This window comes from Penicillium verhagenii (genome assembly GCF_028828195.1).
Source record: "Penicillium verhagenii strain IBT 33310 chromosome Unknown utg000006l_segment0_segment0, whole genome shotgun sequence".
NCBI lineage: Eukaryota > Fungi > Ascomycota > Eurotiomycetes > Eurotiales > Aspergillaceae > Penicillium > Penicillium verhagenii.
This window is the reverse complement of record NW_026643170.1, coordinates 606,746-627,019: the sequence shown is the minus strand read 5'-3', so window position 1 is coordinate 627,019 and position 20,274 is coordinate 606,746. Positions and strand designations below refer to the sequence as shown.

General features: G+C 48.5%; 8 protein-coding genes across 8 annotated transcripts; 3 read left to right on the top strand and 5 right to left on the bottom strand.

The window, feature by feature from the left end:
* Positions 1–94: 94 nt before the first annotated feature.
* On the bottom strand, positions 95–1,512 carry N7466_005641 (uncharacterized protein; the record flags this gene model as incomplete). Its single annotated transcript, XM_057165038.1, has 4 exons — positions 95–763; positions 817–894; positions 951–1,293; positions 1,331–1,512. The coding sequence occupies 4 exons, from the start codon at positions 1,510–1,512 to the stop codon at positions 95–97; spliced, it is 1,272 nt and encodes a 423-aa protein (XP_057020637.1).
* Positions 1,513–2,255: 743 nt separating this feature from the next.
* N7466_005640 (uncharacterized protein) lies at positions 2,256–3,032 on the top strand (the record flags this gene model as incomplete). Its single annotated transcript, XM_057165037.1, has 3 exons — positions 2,256–2,690; positions 2,742–2,840; positions 2,901–3,032. The coding sequence occupies 3 exons, from the start codon at positions 2,256–2,258 to the stop codon at positions 3,030–3,032; spliced, it is 666 nt and encodes a 221-aa protein (XP_057020636.1).
* A 55-nt stretch (positions 3,033–3,087) lies between these two features.
* Positions 3,088–4,989, bottom strand: N7466_005639 (Zn(II)2Cys6 transcription factor; the record flags this gene model as incomplete). Its single annotated transcript, XM_057165036.1, has 1 exon — positions 3,088–4,989. The coding sequence occupies one exon, from the start codon at positions 4,987–4,989 to the stop codon at positions 3,088–3,090; it is 1,902 nt and encodes a 633-aa protein (XP_057020635.1).
* A 608-nt stretch (positions 4,990–5,597) lies between these two features.
* On the bottom strand, positions 5,598–8,671 carry chsG (chitin synthase class III; the record flags this gene model as incomplete). Its single annotated transcript, XM_057165035.1, has 5 exons — positions 5,598–5,735; positions 5,801–7,480; positions 7,563–7,924; positions 7,999–8,494; positions 8,591–8,671. 5 exons carry the CDS (start codon positions 8,669–8,671, stop codon positions 5,598–5,600), a joined length of 2,757 nt encoding a protein of 918 aa, XP_057020634.1.
* Positions 8,672–11,310: 2,639 nt separating this feature from the next.
* N7466_005637 (uncharacterized protein) lies at positions 11,311–12,624 on the top strand (the record flags this gene model as incomplete). The annotated part of the gene is made up of 1 exon (XM_057165034.1): positions 11,311–12,624. The coding sequence occupies one exon, from the start codon at positions 11,311–11,313 to the stop codon at positions 12,622–12,624; it is 1,314 nt and encodes a 437-aa protein (XP_057020633.1).
* A 944-nt stretch (positions 12,625–13,568) lies between these two features.
* On the top strand, positions 13,569–14,279 carry N7466_005636 (shikimate dehydrogenase family protein; the record flags this gene model as incomplete). The annotated part of the gene is made up of 1 exon (XM_057165033.1): positions 13,569–14,279. The coding sequence occupies one exon, from the start codon at positions 13,569–13,571 to the stop codon at positions 14,277–14,279; it is 711 nt and encodes a 236-aa protein (XP_057020632.1).
* Positions 14,280–14,690: 411 nt separating this feature from the next.
* N7466_005635 (uncharacterized protein) lies at positions 14,691–16,657 on the bottom strand (the record flags this gene model as incomplete). The annotated part of the gene is made up of 4 exons (XM_057165032.1): positions 14,691–16,082; positions 16,142–16,380; positions 16,450–16,558; positions 16,607–16,657. The coding sequence occupies 4 exons, from the start codon at positions 16,655–16,657 to the stop codon at positions 14,691–14,693; spliced, it is 1,791 nt and encodes a 596-aa protein (XP_057020631.1).
* Positions 16,658–17,082: 425 nt separating this feature from the next.
* On the bottom strand, positions 17,083–19,316 carry N7466_005634 (uncharacterized protein; the record flags this gene model as incomplete). The annotated part of the gene is made up of 6 exons (XM_057165031.1): positions 17,083–17,611; positions 17,680–18,003; positions 18,055–18,229; positions 18,266–18,425; positions 18,493–19,045; positions 19,141–19,316. 6 exons carry the CDS (start codon positions 19,314–19,316, stop codon positions 17,083–17,085), a joined length of 1,917 nt encoding a protein of 638 aa, XP_057020630.1.
* Positions 19,317–20,274: the final 958 nt, after the last annotated feature.

Here is a 20,274-nt window from a genome sequence, read left to right as displayed (position 1 = left end):
ACCCTGAAACAATCTATCATGCCCATGTGCACTTTCCATTACTGAGTATTGAACCAAGTCTTGAAGACAAAGTCCAGGTATTTTTATTCACTGGCTATCGAGCCTTAGGTTTGAAGCTTATGTACTTTAATTCCTTCCTCTCCCTTGACAAACCCCTTCGTTGGGTCGTATATTGATATGCAATCCTCGGCTTCCTCTGAACCCTGCGACTCCCAACAAGATACCTGGAGCGAACCAACCTCATTGGCCTGATATCCTTTACATCCACTCTGGGTAGCATATCCTTCTCCATGAGGCCCGTCTTTGTAGAGCTGATATACAAACATTGGTTAGATCCCGGTGCCGTGGCCGTGAAAAGAGAAGACCGCAACCAACGCCCACTAAGCCTTTCATTAAGCCCCGCAGGACCTACTGACTTCCCAGGATCCACCAGAGCTACCGCCGGGACCCACGCCGGGATTCCAAGCTGACGATTCGCATGGCCCTTCGGCTTATTGTAAATATTGACTTCGACCATGATAGCGAGAATATAACTGACTGTTCCATCAGCGCTCTTCATGGGCTCGTATCCAATCAACTGTGGCCATGGCCAATCGACTCCTGTTGCAACATTCAGACCCTGTAGTATGGCTACATCGTCCGTATAAATCTTCAATGGGCCACAGCCTGTATCATCGATGAAGTCGAACTCGATTTCTGGCTCCAGCTTTGATTTGTTTTTGTCTTGCATTGGATCTTGTCCGAGCCTGAGGACCAATGGAATCTTTATATGACTATCAGACCGGTAGCACCGTCGAAAGTGGGGGGAAAACATACCACGTATTGCCCATCACTATCTGCAGAGCAGATGGCTTTATATGAATTCACAGATGTTGGCCCTGGCTCCTCACCCCTCTTGGAAACGATCAGAATCGCCGATCCGCCAACGTAAAATGTCAATTTGGACTTACCCCTTCGACCCAGAAGCCCTTATAGCCTTGATGTATTCTATTCACCGTTTTAAACTCATTCCAATCAAATGTGTTCGAACGATGTATAAATTTTCCATAAGACCAGTACGTGATCTGTCCATCCAATTTCAGATCCCCAGACTCATAAGCCGTAATAATTGACTCGACATTGGGAAGCTCCTCAAAAGCGTCCCCATTTGCCGATAGTTCTTCCTTCAGGCCCTTTAGGCACTCCAACCGCTGGATGAGACTCCACGAAAGTCCCTTTCCTTGGTATGGAGCAACGATGGCACTAATTCGGTGATTAGCGTTTGATTTCCGCATATTTGCGACATAGGCCTTACTCTCGATTAATCTTTGCTTCCTCAAAGACCTTTAACCTGATGCTGAATATGTAAGGCATGATGTTGTCTTCGATTCTCTCCTTGCATCTTTGAATTTGAGCCTCTATATCTTGGGGATCAAGATCCGGCTCATCATAATTCCAACCTTTTGGTAGTTGGTTCCAGTCGTTCAGGCTGTTCTTGCCTGGATGCGTCCACCGCTGCTGTCTTTGTGGCATTGGAGATTGGTGCTCCAGCTTTGTAATTGTTCATTTCTTACGAATCTGCGATGAGGTCAGCCGGTCTATCTTCAAATATTCTGAGCAATTTAATGAGGCCCCACCATTCGATATCGCTCCCCATAAGGCTCAGTGTGGATTTCTTTGTTTAAATGCAGGAGATCGTAGACTGCCGAAAATTGAAAATACAAGGTGAGAGGGAAATAATTAGGCTTATGCCGCTTATCAATAGATGGAAAGGGTTGATCAAAATGTTACAAAGAGGGCTTTTGACTAAAGTGAGTCTTTCTGCTACAGGTCATTTGAATTTCCTTCTATCCCCCGGGAGACAGTCTTATCTGAAGGCTTTCTTTGTTGCAGCTTGTTTCTTTTCAACAAAGAGATGTTATTGTGAGCCTTGGCGCCTGATTAATGCCTGGTGGATGCCTTAGAACACAGGCTTCTTATAGTCCCAGACTCAGACTCAAGTGTATGATTTCAACCTTCGTTTTCTCAGGCGCACGGGAAATGATATTGGATCCTAGTATTTTTTTTTCTACTCCAGGACTGTAGCATCTGATGTTGATTGATTTTATTACATAGGCTGATGGGCAACCCCGGCAGGCAAAATCCTTATCGGCTAGGATCTAATGTTTCCCCTCTTCAAGCAGCAAGCTTTGTACATCTCAACCTCTAATTCTGTGTCTGGAGTATCCCTATACTTCTAATCCTTTTATAAACTCCCACAACTCAACTTAAAAGCCATGCCGTCTGATCTTCAACACCTGTCGGCAACCTCATACGCTCAGTCTGGCTTCTCAAATCGCATGGGGTGGGGCAAAAGACCCGCATTGCTTATAATCGATGTATGCAAAGCCTACTGGACAGAGGGATCGCCTCTTTCACTCCTAGGAAACCCAGCCGCAGAATCAGCCCCGGAATCGATGAGACATTTACTATCGGCTGCGAGAGAAGGGGAAGTCCCCGTCGTCTGGAGTGAAGTGAAATACTCAAGACCAGATATGAGCGATGCCGGATTGTTCTGGCTAAAGGCCAAGCCTCTAGATGTGTGGTTGGAGGGCGATAAGAGGGGACTTGCGGATTACGTGGATGGCCTTGAGCCAGCTATACATGACACTGTTGTTGTGAAAAAGTATGCGAGCGCGTTCTTTGGGACGACTTTGGCTACTGAGCTTCAGGTATGTCCTATTATCAAGACATCTGGATCAGATTCATTGATTCCTTTTTAGACACTCAATGTTGATACACTGGTTATTTGCGGAGTGAGTACGTCGGGTTGCGTGAGGGCAACCACGCTCGATGCAATGCAGCACGGCTTCAGGCCTATGGTAAGCAGATGATACTTGAACCGGATTTTCCCCAAACGATGAAAAGAACTAAAATTTCAGAAGGTTGTGGGCTCTGCTTGTGGAGATCGCACACCCGAAATTCAGAACGGGAATCTATTCGACCTCGACGCAAAATACGCGGACGTTGTATCAGAACAAGAAGCGATGGAACATCTTAGAAAGAAATGGTGAATGTTTATAGAATCCAGGAATACACAAACGAATCATTATATCTGTGATGCCTTGCTTAGGCTACATTTGCATAATCGAGATTCATAGAGCTCATAAATATTTCGTTCCAAGGATAAGTTTCGAATTCCATCAGCATCACATCCGTGGGGAATGGATCATTCAGCCGAGACAGAATCCTTGGCGAGGACGACTGTGCCTCACTACCGGGTGTGAATGGTCCATTCAATGAAGAGTTACCAGTTAGATCGGTCAAATGCATTTCAGTGATCTGGTTGGGATCCCTTGCACTAGCTCTACAGAGAGCTTTATTCCAACGCCGAGCAAGAGGCCATGCATGCTGCAACTCGCCCAGCCCTGTCAAAGATTTCCGGAGGATCTCTTCAGCCCTAGGTGCTGTGCTTGGACAGATTTCCGGTCTTTTATGCAGATGGTTTGCCAAAGAGCCGCATACATAGACGCAGAAGACGATCAGGGCTGGGAAGCCTTGGTCAGGGGAGCGAAAGTCAAAGAAGGCATCGATTTGCTCGTGGAGAATTATCATATTTTCGAATAGTTCCGTTGTAACAGAGGCCGGGTTGTGGGGATCGTGGTCAGCCCGCAAGTGTTGATCGGAATTCGATCCATCATGGAGATATCTTCGGCGTAAGACGATATTACTCAATCTCAACACCATCACGGCCGATAGATATGCCAAGTCTAGCCCCTTTGCTTTGAACCCTCGAAGGTTCCAAATTGACCAGCAATGATGCGTTGGGCTGTTTCGTTCAAATTCATCTAGTGCCGTCGATAGCCTTGCATAATCCTCTCGGCTCAATTGTACTTCGTCGTCGGGAGGTTCTCGCCCTGTATCAGTGCCAACAACTCTTGCTACCTGGCCCCACAGATTGTGTGTCTGTAAAAGAGTCGCAAACAAAGACCGCGTCGCGGAATGAGCGAGTGATGGATCCTTAAGAGCCGGTAATGTTCCAGTTAGGGGTACTCGGGGATTGACCAAGTTCCCAAATGCAAACTCGTGCTCTGTGCAGGGCAAAAGAGCGGTTATATCACTATATGAGATGGCCACTGGAGAAGTCAGACCGGAGAGAAGATTGTTGTAACTCTCCAGCATCCAGAATGTTCGCCTTCCTGCCTCCGCGTGGACGAATTGCTCAGCCGTCGCATCACTGGATAAACGGTAGGTCTCTTCTCGATGTAGCCGTAAGATGCCAGCCATGGTCATGGCAATGCTCATGTGCATCGAGCTCCGATGTTTGTCGCCTTTGCCCCATTCTGCAATACTCAAAAGGAAGAATCCTTGTGTCGCTTCTAGGGTTGGAACGTACATCTGCTCGGGCACTAGCGCAGCTGCCCGGCTGAGAAACAGGTCGGTTGCGCTCAAGTCACTCCCATACCGGGTGACAAGACAAGGGGTAAAACGAGCTGAGATGCTCAAAATGCTAAACAATAGAAATCTGCTGATTGAATCAGGGTCTTTTCGTAGCCGCTCGAATATCAGCGTTTTCGGTAAAAAGCCAAGCTGGAAGAAGGACGTTGTGAATATGTTTACTCCTTCAATCAGTTCTTCAAAGGGCGGCAGGACCTCTCTGAGCTCAGAGGGGAGAGTGGTTGAAGAGGCTGGTGTTATTCTCGTTGCCGGCGCCGGGGACGATGCCGGGGATTTACTTGTCTGGGAATTCCTGTTCAGTTCAATCGAGGAGGTAGGGACGGTTGTGACAGAGCCAATTTTGCGATGACCAACAGAGGTGCGAGCTCTTGGACGCCGAAAAGCGCGGTCTTGGTCTGGCTGGCCGCGTTGAAGGAATACACAGTCCTTCCCACTCTGCCGACACGACTGACAGGGTGCCCGACCATCATTCACGCACCTGGTCCGGAGTCTGCGACATTCCCGGCAGGCTTTTGAGTGTCGAGTGAATTTCTTGACTGGAGCCTCGGTGGCCTGCTCCACTGCAGCTTGCATAGTCTGATTTCAGAAGATCAAACCCATAAAATTGCTAGCGAAAAGTTGACGCCATTGAGAATCTGCCGGAGTCAAGATATCAATTGTTCCCTTATCTCTTCACATATGCGCGCTAACTCACATCTGATGCTCTTTGATAAGGCATGTCGGCAATTTTTCCGATGTTCCGGCAATAGTGCCGGCCTTGGGGCTCTTTGGCATTTGTCGCGTCGCAAATTGGGGAATTCCTCGGTTTCTCCCAACAATTTCTCAGTAACTTTGAATAAGAAACTACGAAGAACTTTTGCAGGGTCTCGAAAAATTCCAGTAATGAATCCAGGAATTTCAGATGAAAAAAAATGAATTGCGCCCCAAATGCATTCCCTGCATCGCTATCCGAAAAAAGAGACAATCAAGAATCAAGTTGTGAGGCAACGGCCAACCTCCATCAAAGTACATATTGGCATCAATCCTTCACCAAGTCAACCGGGCATCTTTAGGTAGAATACATATTGCAATACAACAGGGAGATAACAAGATAATGAGTAAAAGTCAATTAAAGAAGAAATGTGTCAGAAAACAAGAGTTCGTTTATCCATAGGTCCATCCCATCGTCTACCATTCATCATCTACCGGCGTGCGAAACAGCACTTGATGCCGGTACGGCCAAGGAACCAACAAGCTCCAGTAAAGCGGAAGAGAGCCATGACAGCGTTGGACCACAGGAGGGCCTGGAAGAATCGAGAAGTACGGGTTGTAGCCGTGTTCTAGAGAATATGGGTTAGCAAGATCGGCACAAGGTATTTTGAATCGAGAGAATGATGGAACGTACTGTGAAACCAAATTTGTCCACCGCTTCGCTTGTTATGCAAACAGCTAGGAAAGCATTGCTGAAAATCCAGAAGGTCACCAGGCGAGTACGGAAACTCTTATAGGAATCCTCCAGGGACTTTTCGTCGCTTTCAACAGTGGGAACGTAGGGAGTGAGGGCGCGTTTTACAGTAGACTCGAACTGACTATCGATATCTGCCTGGGGTTTGTCGATTTCTTCTATGACTGCGTCTTTGCTCCCTTCGTCCTTGGTCGTAGTGGCAGAAGGTAAAGCATCGGCCTTGTCAGAGCCCTTGGTACCCCAAGACACATCATGCCAATTGCTGAAGGCGTAAACGTTGAGGATGTTGATGTAAGAGGATTGCAGCACGAGGTATTGCGGGAAAGAAGTGAACATGTGCCATGGATCAGCATACATGAACGAGGCCACAAAGTAGAGACCAAATGTGGCAGCCAAGGCAATGATAATGATACCTGCGCCGGAAGAGCCGAAGAATGACTTGAGGAAAGCACCTACACCCTCATTGGTCACGAAGTCCATTGGTGCGCCTCCACCGAAGGCACGGATGACCAGGTACAGGGAGTCGATAACAATGTAAAGCTGAATGATACCAAATGCGACAAAGGACGCCAGGTAAGAGAACTTGGAGCCCTTGGGTCGGTTACCCAGCGCAAGGATAAACTGCAGGAGCAGGAATCCCAGGTAGACATACTTCACAATAGTATTGATGATTGGTGTAGCGGTTTTGCCGAACGGGAATGCGGTTTCCTTGTTGTTTACACTCGGAGTACCAACCAGGTCGATAATAACAGTGGTTGTGAGCCAGTATGAAGCTAGCGAAAACCAGGTGAGGATAGTGTTGAAGATGTTGTAAAGCATCTGGATATGTAGGAAAAACATGCGAATCAGGTTGTGGCCACTTTTGTACATACGACCGAAGTGCATTAGCGAGTAAATACCAGCCGCGAACGAGCCGTTGAGCCAACGACGACGCTGCGAGATGAACTCGGCTGCACCTTCGGGAACGTCAGTCTCAGCCTTGGAGGCTTTGACGTATGTCAAATGCCATTTCGAGCCGGCTTTGGCAACCAATTCGAAGCAGAGGATACGATCCTCGGCCAAGAACATATTCTTTTTGAAAATGTTCATTCCCTCGATACCCTTCTTACCCAGCTGTTTGGATAATGTGTGGTCACCGTGAAAGTATTGCTCCAAAGGACGACCCATGATAGCACGGAATCGGTAAGCTGAGAACGCACCAGGCAACACACTGACATATCCAAACGAACTTTCGAGAGGCTTGTCCAAGATGTTACTGATTTTATACTCGAAGTTCTGGGCGGCTACCAGCGGGTTGACCAAGTTGCGCCAACCCTTGCCCAGCATAGCATGGATCTCACCACAGGCACCTCCAAGATCCTTATCGTTGTAAAAGGCCTCCCAAAGGGAAAGTAAGGATTTAGGGCCGGGCTTGGTTCCTGCATCGAGCAAGATACAGATCTCGGGATTCAAAATGCGGCCAAATGCATTAAAGAGCCAACGATGGGAGTTGATCTTCTTGCTATTCTTCTGCTTCAAACAGAACATCATTTGCACTGGAGGCAGTGTACTAGGACCATCTTCTGTTGGGCGAATGAGTTGTTGGCTTGGTGTGACGGAAAGTTGAGTGGTATATTCAAACTAAGGTTTCATTGTTAGCAAAAGAAGTTCATCATCTACCTACTGTAATACGGTATCGTTTATACACGGTATCATCACTTACAATATGAGCAACGGTCTCCTTGCCATCAACGTCTCGCTTCATCACACCGTCTTGATAGATACCGACGGTCGCAAGAACATCCAAAACATCCTTATCACACGGATCGATACCATCGAAGACGAGGGCCACAACGATCTTCTGCCAAGCAGGTCCACCTTTGTTCCAAAACTCGGACTTCTTCAAATTGACAATATCGCGAATGTTCTGCATAACACCGTGCAGAGTTCGCGCAGTCAGTGTCTTGTCCTCGTTGTAGTAAGTAATCGCAATCAGCAGCTCAGTATGGCGATTATACATTGCTGGACGCAGGTTATAACCATTGTGGAGGGTGAACTCGTTCGGATCGCACGTCGCAGCGGTATCTAGATGAATAAGAAAAACTTGTTAGGTTGCTGTTCCTGTTCGTCGCCCAAAATACGCCTTGCTCATCACGTACATCGCATGTGAGTAAACTCCTCGCTACCACCCTCCAAGTCGTTGCGGTATTTGGCCTGGATTGCATTCTGGATGGCACTGGGAACCGGATAATCGACACTCAGAACGGAACCCTGGACCAGCTTCACTTTACGAGTGGCATAGCGGCGCAAGTTTCCGCCGGCGTTTCCTCCAGGAGCTTGACGTTGACGCCATGCCTCGGTTGATGACGTCTCGCTGCGAGCGTAGGGTGATGGGGCTCGACCGGGAACACCAAAGGCCGTGGCCGGGTTCTCTGACTGGCCCGAATAGACGGTGCCGGTGCTGTAGGGATCGTGATACGCCGGTGATGCGTCTGTAGTGTAGGTTTCTGTCAAGCTGTAACCCGAGGCGGGGCGCATGGGTGAATGGCCACGAGTGGGAGATTGGCCCCGCGACTGGGGGTCATCAAAGGGCGTCGCAAAGGGACCCTGTTGACTGGACAATAGCCCTCGGGAAGCATCCTCGTCTTCACGGTACTGTTTGGCGCCTTGTTAGTGGATTTGTCGTTGGCCCCATTTCTGCATTGTTGTATTTTCTTTTCTCCATCTAGCTCTGGGGAGTGTCAAGCATACCTGTGAAGTAGGTACATCCTGCAGACGAGGTTCCTCGTAGGTAGGCGAGTGCGCATGCGCGTCAGACCCTTGGTAGGCCATGATGAGAGCGCGGTAATCACGAGCTGATTAAAAAACAAGTACAGGATAAGAAGGGAAAAAGAGGGGTATCGAAAAACAAGGGGAGTCGTGAAGTCCGAAAATCGAACAGATGAAGCCACCAGGGCCTTGCAGATGAGTACCTGGACTGGATCCTGGTGAGAAAGCCAGTGAGGACAAAAAGAAAACAAAGGCGAAAGAGGTTGGTTCCACGGGTCGGGTACCAGCACTCAACTCCGGAATGTGTAGAGATGGAAGGGGGTGAAAAAGGGAAAAAGTCAGAGAGGGGGCTGGAGGTAAGAAAGTAAGAAAAGCAAGAAAAGCAAGAAAAAAAAATAAAAACAAAACGCCTGCAAAGAAAAAGGAGTGCAGTGTACGGAGTAATGGTCCTGTTCTGTCAGAGATGCAAAAATAGACATCTCTAAAGTCCCCGCCTACTATTAGCTTCAAGGCTTATTCCTTCAGCCCTGATGGAAACTGAGAGCTACTATTTTCAAATACAGAAACTATTCTAATAGAACCTATGCCTCTTGATTGTGGTTTATGTCAAATAAACTCATGTATTTCAACCACATGCAACAATACACATAAGTGACATAACTCATCCCTTGGGGAAAAGGTGAGGTATCAAGTATGGAGTATACAAGCTGTCAGGGTCAAACTGGTCCAGGGTCAAACTCAGGGTCAAATCCAGGGACAAATCAGCTTTCAGGGTCTTGGTCTTGGCATGTAACTTACTTACTATACCGATCGCCTTGGGTAAAACTGTTTTTGGTTTCGACGTAATCAGAGGAATCGTTTCTTTAATCTCCTTTGTCCTACTCTTACTCTCCTGAGTCCTATGGATGAACTTGGCTATTGGAACTTGACTTTCTTCTTTCGCTAAAGAGAAAAAAAAGGTTACTTAGCTCTATTCTGTCCTTTCTCCAGATCCCCTCCACACAACCCTTGACTAGTCCGAGTTAGAGAGGCTCCACTTTGGGTCTCGACTCCAATCAACGGACTCCACTAGTGAAACACGGTGCAAAGTGGACTGACCACATTCCAACATTCTTCGCGTCGCCCAAAATGAACGTTGAACCATTATTTGATACGACTCAAAAGTCCCTTCATCTCTATATTGGAGAGGGTATGATGTGTACGGTATGTGCCGCATGGCTCGGAACAAGATGCATATTTCAAGATGAATCTCGCCTACGCCACTCGAGGTGGTGATCGAGAGGCCTGTGCCGATGCATACAGAGTAGATCTTTTATCCAGGTTTTTTTTTTTGTTTTTTTTCCTCTGGAGTAAGTGAGACTTGAAGAAAATACTTTAACAGAGCACTTTCCTTTCTCAGAGGGACCTGGGATGGTCATGTGACTTGCCTGACCGTTAATTAAGAGGATCAAGAGGATCAAGAGACCCCAACAGGTGCCAACACATCAGCCCAATCATGGCTGATGGACTGCGCCTCCCGTGTCTCAGCTTGACTCCTCAAATCTTAAACGCCTTTGCATTTGTTTTGGCCACACCGTTGTAACTCCGTCAACTCCAACACAGTAATCCTCGGCACAGCTGATTTCTCCTCAATGACGAAAGATTGGAATATTCCCTGCAGGGCTGGAGGAGATGGAGATGAAATCGAATATTTTTCCCTTTTTTTTTCATCTTAAATTCGAACCTGTCTCAGATTCCCCACTCGGATTTTCCCTTAAAGTGTTCTTTGTTTCTCTCTATCAGCCTCATCTACTATTTTTAGTGATCTCCAATGCAAATCTTCATTGTAGAGACTCAATCTTTTCAATCTTTTCCCAAGTTTGTTTCTTTGTGATGGTGAAAGGTGGTACTAAATTCTAATTTTGTAATTTGCTTCTCCCTCAGCCAATCATGATTAGTTATTTTATGTTCTGGCCCGGGAAAAGTCATTTCAGTAATTTCGGTAATTTTAATATCCCGGTCCGACCTTAATCCGAGGCCCAGACCGCGTCATTTGAGGGACGTGGAAATCAGGCGTACATTCAGGTACACAGGTACCTCATCCACTCTGCATAGAGATCACTGCAAGGTGCAAAAGAAAAGAAAGGGGGAGGTTGAAACAAAGATGTTAATCATCTTTAATGTATTCTTAATTGCATATCTATATTATCCTTGAATCTCGATCCGCCTTGAGCTTTTTTTTTTTGTTCTTCTTATTTGTACTTTCAAGTTAGTCCCAGGTACACAAATTAAATTCCCCGCTCATCTTGCGTGTAGAAGTGGAACCCGAACGAAAGCCACGCTCAGGCCTTTCCCGTGCAAGTGAACTTTCCCAGGAGAACATTTCGAACCTTCTCACACTCTCTACTTCACATCTACAACATCTGAACCGGTTCCAATTCACTTTGTTCTCGGTCTGGTATCATGTTCGCCCCCAGACCTTGATCGGATCTATTCTCCCACACTCGTTTTGGATTATACTCCCTGTCAACAAACACCCTGAGATTCATTCGAATCCTTTTTTTTCTTTCACGATAGCCTTGACGCTCACGACTTGACGTTGGAGAGCTTCTCACACTCTTTTCTTTGTTTGATATCCATCTGCACACATTCTTTTGATACCGTTGACCGGTCGATTGTTGATACCACCCCTTTTCCCTCCCATCCGATTCTATCCGCCCATCATGTCTTTCAACCTCGATTCCAACACCTTCCCGGAATTCCAACCCTCCCATTCTCTCTTCAAGCGCTGTGTATCATGCTCCAATACTTCCCCTACCTGCCCGACTTGCGAGTCTGGCTACACATGTAGCATGTCCAGTCAGTCATGCGACTCCTGTGCCACCACCAAATGTGTGATATCTGCTGGTAGCACGGAACCCGCACCGTCTGGTGGCTCCGATACGGGCGCCATCGCAGGGGGTGTCATTGGTGGTATCGCTGGGCTGGCCCTGATTCTCTTCCTGATCTATTGGTTCGCCATTCGAAAGAAGCGCCAAGAACGCGCCGAACAACAAGAGAAGAGCAGTCAATTCGCCTCTGCCCGCTCCGAGCGCCAATCCACCCAGTCCATCGCTTCTACCGTTCTCACTCGTGCTTCCAACGTCATTCAAATCGCCTACATTCCTGGTGTCACCAACCGCTCACCGCCAGAGACCCCGGCTACCCTGGTTCCCCCTGTGCCCCCACTCCCCGGTGCCCACCCCGACCAGCACTTCTTTATGCCCGGCGACTTGCGAGACTCCACCTGGACCACCATGACAGGTCATCAGAGCATGGCAAACACCCTTCGAAGCAGTGTTGCGACCACTATCTACCGGAACGACGCCATTGTCAGCGCCGTCCCCGCACAACAGATCCACCGATCGCGCGCCAACATCATCAGTGTTCACTCTGGTCCTGAATCCGGTACTTCAAGCCCTGAGGGTCAGATGACCCCAGTGGTTATCACCCCGCCCGATGCCCCCGCTGTGCCCGCCATCACCTCCGCCCAGTTGGCCAAGGCTGGAGCCATTCAAGTCGGCACCTCTCCCGCCTCCAACTCTTCTTCTTCCATTGTTGGCCGTGCCGTCATGGCCAAGCCAGTCATGGTCCGTGGTCCCTCATTGAAGAAAAAGGACGGAGTAAATGTTGTTAGCGCCAAGGAAGTCACAACGGTCTCGAAATCACCAATCCCATCCGACACCACCCTCAGCAGTCAACAATATGATCATCAAACCTCTACCTTTGACGGTAACTCCTCAGACGAGGACGACGATACGCTACCCTCCAGTCTCTCTCCCTCCACCAACACAGCCGCCAAGAAAATCCCCTCCATCTCCATCGTTGAGGTCGACGAATCTCCTCTCGAGACTTCTCAGACTAGTCCTTTCCACGACCAAGACAGCTCGAGTGCATCAGCCTCGACTGCCTCGGCGAAGCGCAGCTCCAGGCACTCAACCCGGACGCCACCTGCACGCGTGGACAGTCCATTCTCCGATGCGAATGAAGTGAAATGAGTTGAGCGTGTGTGTTTTTGAGAGTTTCGGATTGGGTTCTTTTTTATTATTCAGGGTTTTATTCCCCTTTGCATCTTTATATGTCAATCTCCTTTTGTATTTGGATTTTATATACTTCTTTGTACCTATGGACAACCCCCTTATCTGGTACATTTCATTATGGGCGTCGGTTTTTATATCTGGGGGTTCTGTACAGCGAGAATGCCCCCAGAAAGCGGAAACGGAAGTGGAAGCACTCAATCGAAGTCAACTTTGGAACTTTTCTTTTCAGATTATATACATTGTAATTGATCTAACCTTGAGAAGATTCATATATTTTTTTACCTATTCAGCCTTGGAATGTTCTATCAATACCCGAACCCCCTCCCCGCGATTTCCATATAACCTTTGTCGGATATGATTTAACCGATCTAGTGGACATCGGTATATCGGGTATAAATACATACATGTAGGCCTTTCCTTGAAGAACCTTGGGAACATTGACGTTTGCTTTGAAAGGCACTCGTTGACTTGACTTCAAATGTTTCAAATCTGAAGGGTTCGATACATATATTTGCTACACCCAACGTTGAATCTTCCCCAACATTTGAACATTTGAAAGATGTCTCTCCTACATCAATCCAAAGATAGACTCTCCGCCAACTACGCCAATGGAAAGCAAACGTTGTGCACATGTGCATAATTCCTCTGACATTCACAGACAACAAACTCTTCGCGAGTCTTCCAACTATGGCTCCTCATACATCACGAACACCAGCAACACCAATCCTTTGCAGACATTCTTATTCGGATACCCAATCGCACACTCAATGGCACCCTTGCTACACAAAACGCTATTCGAAGGCGTCTCCTTACCTTGGACATACTCACTGCTCGAAACCCAAGATCCCTCATAATTCCTACCCGCCCTGAGAAAGAAAGACATCATTGGCTGCGCAGCCACAATGCCCTACAAAGTAACCCTGATGTCCGCCGTCGACGATCTCACAGACGAGGGCCGAATAATCGGGGCTATCAACACGGTCTTCATCCGCAAGACCTCCGACGGACGCAGGAGGTACATCGGCACCAACACCGACTGCGTGGGAGTCCGAGAAGCCTTCCTACAGAACTACCCTGGCATTCTTTCCCAGTCAGTTGGCAAGCCGGGCTTAGTGAATGGAGGCGGCGGGGCGTGTCGAGCCGCGATTTACGCGCTGTGGAAGTGGATGGGCGTGAGCAAGATATACATTGTGAACAGACTTGAGTCGGAGGTCAAGTCGATTATCGACTCGTTCCGTGCGACTGGCTTTGACGGAGAGCTGGTTTGGGTTTCATCTGTTGAGCAGGCGGCGGCACTGGATGCTCCAGTCTTATGTGTTGGGACTGTGCCGGACTTTCCACCGGTGGAAGATGGAGAGATCCTGGCAAGGAAGATTGTGGAGACGTTTTTGGAAAAGAAGGAGAAGGGGTATGTTCTTGAGATGTGCTATCACCCCAAGCCTCGGACGGAGTTCTTTGAACTCTGCACGCGGGCTGGATGGGAGGTCATTTTTGGAACGGAGTCTATGGTTTGGCAGGGGGTTGCTCAGCAGGTGCTTTGGGCGGAATTGCCGTTCGATCGATTCAAGTTGGATGCAGCTGTTAAGACGATCGGAGAGGCAGTAAGGAAATAAGATAGAAATTAGAAGTTGGATTTTCAGTTGATATCAATATGATACATATAATACGCATTGGAAGCCTCTTGGTTGTTCTTGGGTATAATGAAGTTGGTTGGAAGACGTCAACATTGAAGGGCCTGGGGATTCCAAGGATCAGTTGGTGTCACTTGTTACCATTTAAACTACACCTTGCTCTCCACCACTCTCCTCTTCATTTAGTACTACCTACTACTCACCTCGGATTCTTGTTAAGTATAAGCAGTGAAAGACAAACAGGCCGAAATTAGAAGCATGATGGACAGGAATTAACCGTTAATCTCTATATTTCGAGTTGGCCTAGATAATACAGCCAGTTAAAAAATTTCAAAAATGGGTATATACAAAAGCCCAGCCAAATGTATTCACAGAAGAAAGACAAAAAGCGCATTATCCTGACAGAGAAGTTTCTAGTCCCATTCCACGCCCAATCTTACTGATCAAAGCGCGCTTCAAGAAAGCCTCACGCGCAAGCCCACGAGTTTGACGAGACCAAGAGTCCATCCCGATAACACCACGCACGAGAGCAGCCTGCAGTGCATAAAGTGCATGCTGCAGGCCTTCCTCCTCGGCGACAAGATCATAGAGTTGCTTCCCGACGACGGTGGGAGCAACCAGAACCTCGTCGATGGGAGGGAGGCCGGATGGAGGATCTGAGGATCCAGGCGCAGCAGAGGATGATGGAGTAGCGGACGTCGACACAGACGCCGACCGAGCCTGGGCACCAGCGATAGTGGCATCTGCCCGGTGGATAGACTGTTGGAGGATAGTGGTGTTGGATTGGAGGCTGGCTTGCAGGGCATTGAGGGCAGAGACTTCGTTTTGCAGGGTTGCCATTGCTGCCTGTAGAGAGTGGGATTGGGAGACTAGGGATTGAGCTGCTGCGTCGGACTGCATGGCTTGGGTTCCTAAGGTCTCGGCCAGCGTCCTGGAGACAGCGTGTAGGAGAGCATCCTTTTCTGGGTTTGGTGGGATCGGAGGGGCTGGTCCAGTGGGAGCAAATGACGGGAGACCGATTTCAAAAGGAGAGGTGAGAAGATCAGGCACTTGAGTCTTCGGGGCAGGTGCTGCTGGAGGCGGATGTGGATAGTTTGATGGATAAGGGGAGTTTTGTGGGTACGGGGGCCCAGGTGGTGGTGGTGGTTGCTGTTGCGAGAGAGGCCGCTGAGACTGATATCCTGGATACTGAGATGAAGTTGCTTGTGAGGGATGTTGATGGGGAATTTGTTGTTGAGGCAACGGATCTTGGGGGCCGTGTGGCCCAACTTGGCGAGCATAAGGCGGTTGTTGAGGCCCATTGATCCCGTTGTGTCTGTTATATGTGGGGCCCGTGGGCAGCGGAGACACAGAGTGCCCCGTATATTGGGAAGCTGGATATTGTGGTGATGGCGCAAACTGCGGAGGTACATTGCTTCCTGGGGTTGTCGCGCCCGTGGAAATTGCTCGTCTGGGATCATATCCCTTCGGCGGTAGCGGTGGCAGCGGCGGGGGCGATCGGTACCGGTCTGCCACATGGGATGGGGATTGTTGGTGCACTGGAGCCGATCCAGGTTTTGGGGGAAGCTGCGGAGGTGTTTGGTTCTGGGCTGCTGGACGAGGGGACTGGATCTGGACCGTGGCTGGTGATGGTCCCATCCCAGGTGGGAGAGGTGGTATTGGCGGGGGAGCTTGTGCCTGCGACAGTTGAGGCTGCTGAGGTGGCATTGGCTGGCGATACCGAACCGGGGGCTCCTTAGCAAAGACTTCACGGAGAATGTACAAGAAGTCGGCGATTGTTGATTTCTGTTCGATGCGCCACATCAGCAAATGTCGCACAGTTCGGTGGGTGGGTAACAGCTTACATCCCAGGCTTCCGCCCAATGCGCGAGATAGTGATGATACACTCGTCCTTCCAGGGTAACGTGCTGGCCAACCCGGACCGTCATATCTTGGGGCGGCGTCACGTATACCATAGGGGGTTCACGAGGGTACGTATTCGGGATCCAAATCGCGACAGGAAACCGGTATGTTGTGCCTCGGAAGACAGCAGGCACCGTGCCCACAAGATGGAGGAGAAGGGCAGAGAAACCGTTTTCATATGCTAAGAGACCAGATATATGTTACAAACAGCCATTGATTGCGTTTTATCGAGCGAGATTTGGGCACTCACTATATACATCGGTACGAGGGGAGAGCGAGGGGTACTGAGTGAGCGCATTGACAACATCATGATAGGCTCGATTGGGGTCGTGGTAGGTCTGTTTGGGGTCATAATGATCCTGGTAAAGAGTCAGATAGCTGTATTGAAGTCTCAAGTAACCACTCACCTTTGTCAGCGCCGAGTATAGCCAGCTGAGCGTCCGCTGGGGGACTGCCATGTTGTAAGGCTGGGGTGATGGTACGGTTGAGTTTCGCGGTTGTCCTCCGCACCGCTTCCCCGCAACTGGCTTGGCTCGCTGCCAAGGTTCCGCCATACTTGCACCGGTCAAATTTAATATGATAACCAGTTGACTCTGAAAATTTGACAAAATACTACAATACGATTACTTTTACTTATGATCAAAAGAAGCATCTGGCCAACTCGTTTTCATGACTCCCTTCTTTATTTTTTACTAAATTGAATGATTCCGCGAAATGGATCATATGACACTTTAACATCTATCCTGGCGTATACAATAGCAGGCCCCAGAAACAAAGATAAGAAAGTTGTAGGGTAAATTACCAATTAATACAAAAAATCCTTACATTTTTGCATTTCAAAAAACAGAAGCGTCGGCCTCAGGTGTCTCATGAAGGTCAGGACTCAGAAGCAATCAAATCTCACGCCAGCCAGACGGCAAGTCCCTTGAAACATTCTTTCTAGCATTGCCCTCATAATCTGCACATCCACAGACTCCGACTCCCAGAGCCTCAGGATCCGAATTCCAAGTCGCACAAGCGCACCCCAATTCTCAGGTGGTCTCAAAGCCCACCCTCCTGGATTTGGATTCCGCGCAAGAGTCACGTTGTTTAACACTGCAGCAAGAATATGTATGGCGCAAGCGAACGCACTTCGAACGACACTATGGACCCACTCATGGCGAAAATGATAGAAAAAGTTTGGAAGAAGGTGGGCGCAGTTATCAATTGCTTTTTGGGCCAAAGAAAATACCGATTGAGATATATGAGGGGTCGTCTGTACCCAGCTTGGAAGGGACTGGAAGTGGATTGCGAGGTAGAAGACTGGTCGGTAGATCTTCTCACATGCGATGTGATAACGACCCGAGAGGAAGAATTCAAGATCTTGATTGGACGAGGAGGGAGAGGAGAGGCCGCTGTGGCACAATTGGTGCCTTTTTTGTGTTAGCGGTTAGAACCAGATAGAGGTTGAGAGACGACAGGAGGGAAAAGGCGATTATACCAGGACGCAACTACTTTCACGGCCTCGGAGGTTCGATCGACAATTTCGCCGACGTTGTTCATCCATCCTTCTTCTCCATTTCGCCAAATGTCAACTAGCATTTCGTTGACGGTGCGCCGGTTGCAAATGGTTCCAATGTAGAACCTCCACCCCTTCTGCTCCTCGGTGCCACTGACACCAGATTGTATGTTAATGGGAGCCTCGATATCGCTTTCAATATTCTCCGGGGAAGAGGAGAATACGGGGAGACTTGGAAAATACTCAGACGATCCAAACCTTTCAAGTCGACTGCTCCATAAAGGCAACTCGCCCTGCATTTCACTACTCGGTTGCGGTTAATAGGTGTATGTCGGGTACTCATCAACTAGTACTTACTATTCAGCCTGGATACAAGACCAATATAGCCGAGACTCCAAGTTATGATAATTTGCATCAGCTCTCCACTGCTCTCTGCACAATGACCGTAGCCGAACCTCTAGTCTGCTGGATGCCTGCTGAAAACAGAACCATGCTTCCAGCGGACGCATAACATGCCTGTGATAAAACCCAGCTAGAAGAAAGCACTGGATATCGGTTGTAGATGCACTCAATGATACGAACCGCTGCTTAGCGGCATGAAAATATGTCCATGCACCGCCCATATCAGCATCGGATGGAGGCGGTTCTGGAATGTGATCTAGATCCTCGGGGACCTGTGCGAGAGGAATAAAGGAGGAAGTACAACAGGCCAAAGCGCATGCTAGAAGCTGATAAAGGAAATTAGCGTGAAAAAAAAACATCAAAATACAGGTTATTTAGAAAGATGAGGCGTACCACTAGGCAAGATTGAGAGTTCGACTCTAATCCTTGGATGCTCACCTCGCGGGCGTAGTGCTCGAGCTTTTCTATATACAAAACGGGATTCCGCCGATGGACGAGCATAATGTATTTCCGACATAGATGCTGAATACCAGCCACAAGATGGCTATCGCCCACCTGCTGGGGTGGTGGAGCGGCCGATTGAGCATGGGCATCCAGAGAGTCTAATAAAAACGATCGAATGTTTTTCTCTGCATCTGTTACAATTCTTTCATAGACCGGCCAGCGGAGCATCAGTTCTGCGGAGCTAGCCACGTATAATAAGTCGGCATCATGCTCGCACGTGCGATAATCGCCATTGGAGCTACCTGCCTGAGCATGGGTGTTTCCTGGGAATGCAATATCAGTCAGTGGACTGGTGTTCTGCGTAGTCAATTCGAGCAAGGTGCTCCGGAGAGAACGAGTAGAGGAGCCGCTCAATGAATTGCCTTGCTTGATATCTTCCAGTAACGAGGAAATATGGCTCAGCTGCTGCAAGATTTCCTGATTGGACGTATCGTATCCAGATCTATAGGACAGGAGAAAATGTTTCAGTCTCAGACTTGCTCCACAAGGCCATTTTGCAAGACCCAGATGAAAAGATAGCCAAGCCACCTTACTTACTGGCTAAGGCGTGGTGACGTCTCAGGATAGATGCAATCTACCCCCTGCACAACACAATAACTACAGGTTGGCCTGGAATTGTCGCACCGGGTCTTGCGAAGACGGCATGTCTGACAGGCCGTCGGTGCGCGTGTCCGACTTTCGCGCTTCTTTAATTTCGAATCGTCGAAATCCATGCCTCTCAGTGTACATTGATTTTTTTTCTCTCCTTCCCGATATAGGCAAAGAACATGTATTGGGGAGCTTCGCGGAGCTTCGCGGAGGTCGTTTAGAGAAAGAGAGGGGAAAAAAAGAAACAAGGTCGACCCGTGGCACTGGGAAGTCCTAATTACAGGAGTCAAGAGAGGAGTGTCAAGACTTGGGCAATGCCCCCCAATAAACTAGTGAAAATAACAAAGAAACGGTGATGTGTGAACCTTGACCGATGTGGATTAGGGCGTTCGCCCCCAAAGAAAGAACTCGAGGGTGGATGCCTGTAGCACCCCATGTCAAGAACAGGGTTTAATATGGTGCCTGATTGGCTTGCGATTGTGACTTGATCGCCCCTCAAAAACTTCCCAAAGATGGCGAAAGCCTTGCATTTCGGAAACTGCTATTGGCTTGATGCAGGAGAAACGTGGCCAATCGACAGACCTCCACCTTGAGTACGGTGCCTCACTGGAGATAGGCGAATGAGGAATAGCGCACATCATGTGCGTTACAGGGATGCGCTGCTGTAGAGATGCAGTTCTTCATCATGCGGCGCCGAGCTCCGGTCAACCCGGGTTGATACTGTATCCAATAAAGATTAATGATCAGACGAGAATTGAGAAAAAGAAAAGATAATGCTAAGGAGGTTGAGGTGATCTGCTTTCGCGTTGATCACAATCCAAAGGAAGTAGCTGGTAGTCCCCACTCTCCACATATGCGGTATCGGCCTGTACAGAAAAGGCAAAGAAAAAGAAGCTATTGCTTGGTAAAATTCGTCGATTGCAGATCGTCACTAATCGCTAACGTGCATAAAACAGGCGCCAATTGGCGGCACCGGGAGTACATGTACAGAGTCGTGCCCGAAGGCTGCAACTGGGCAGAAAAGCAAACATATTCCAACGCCGAGAAAAATGCGGATGAAAGAGGCCACCGAAATAACAAAAA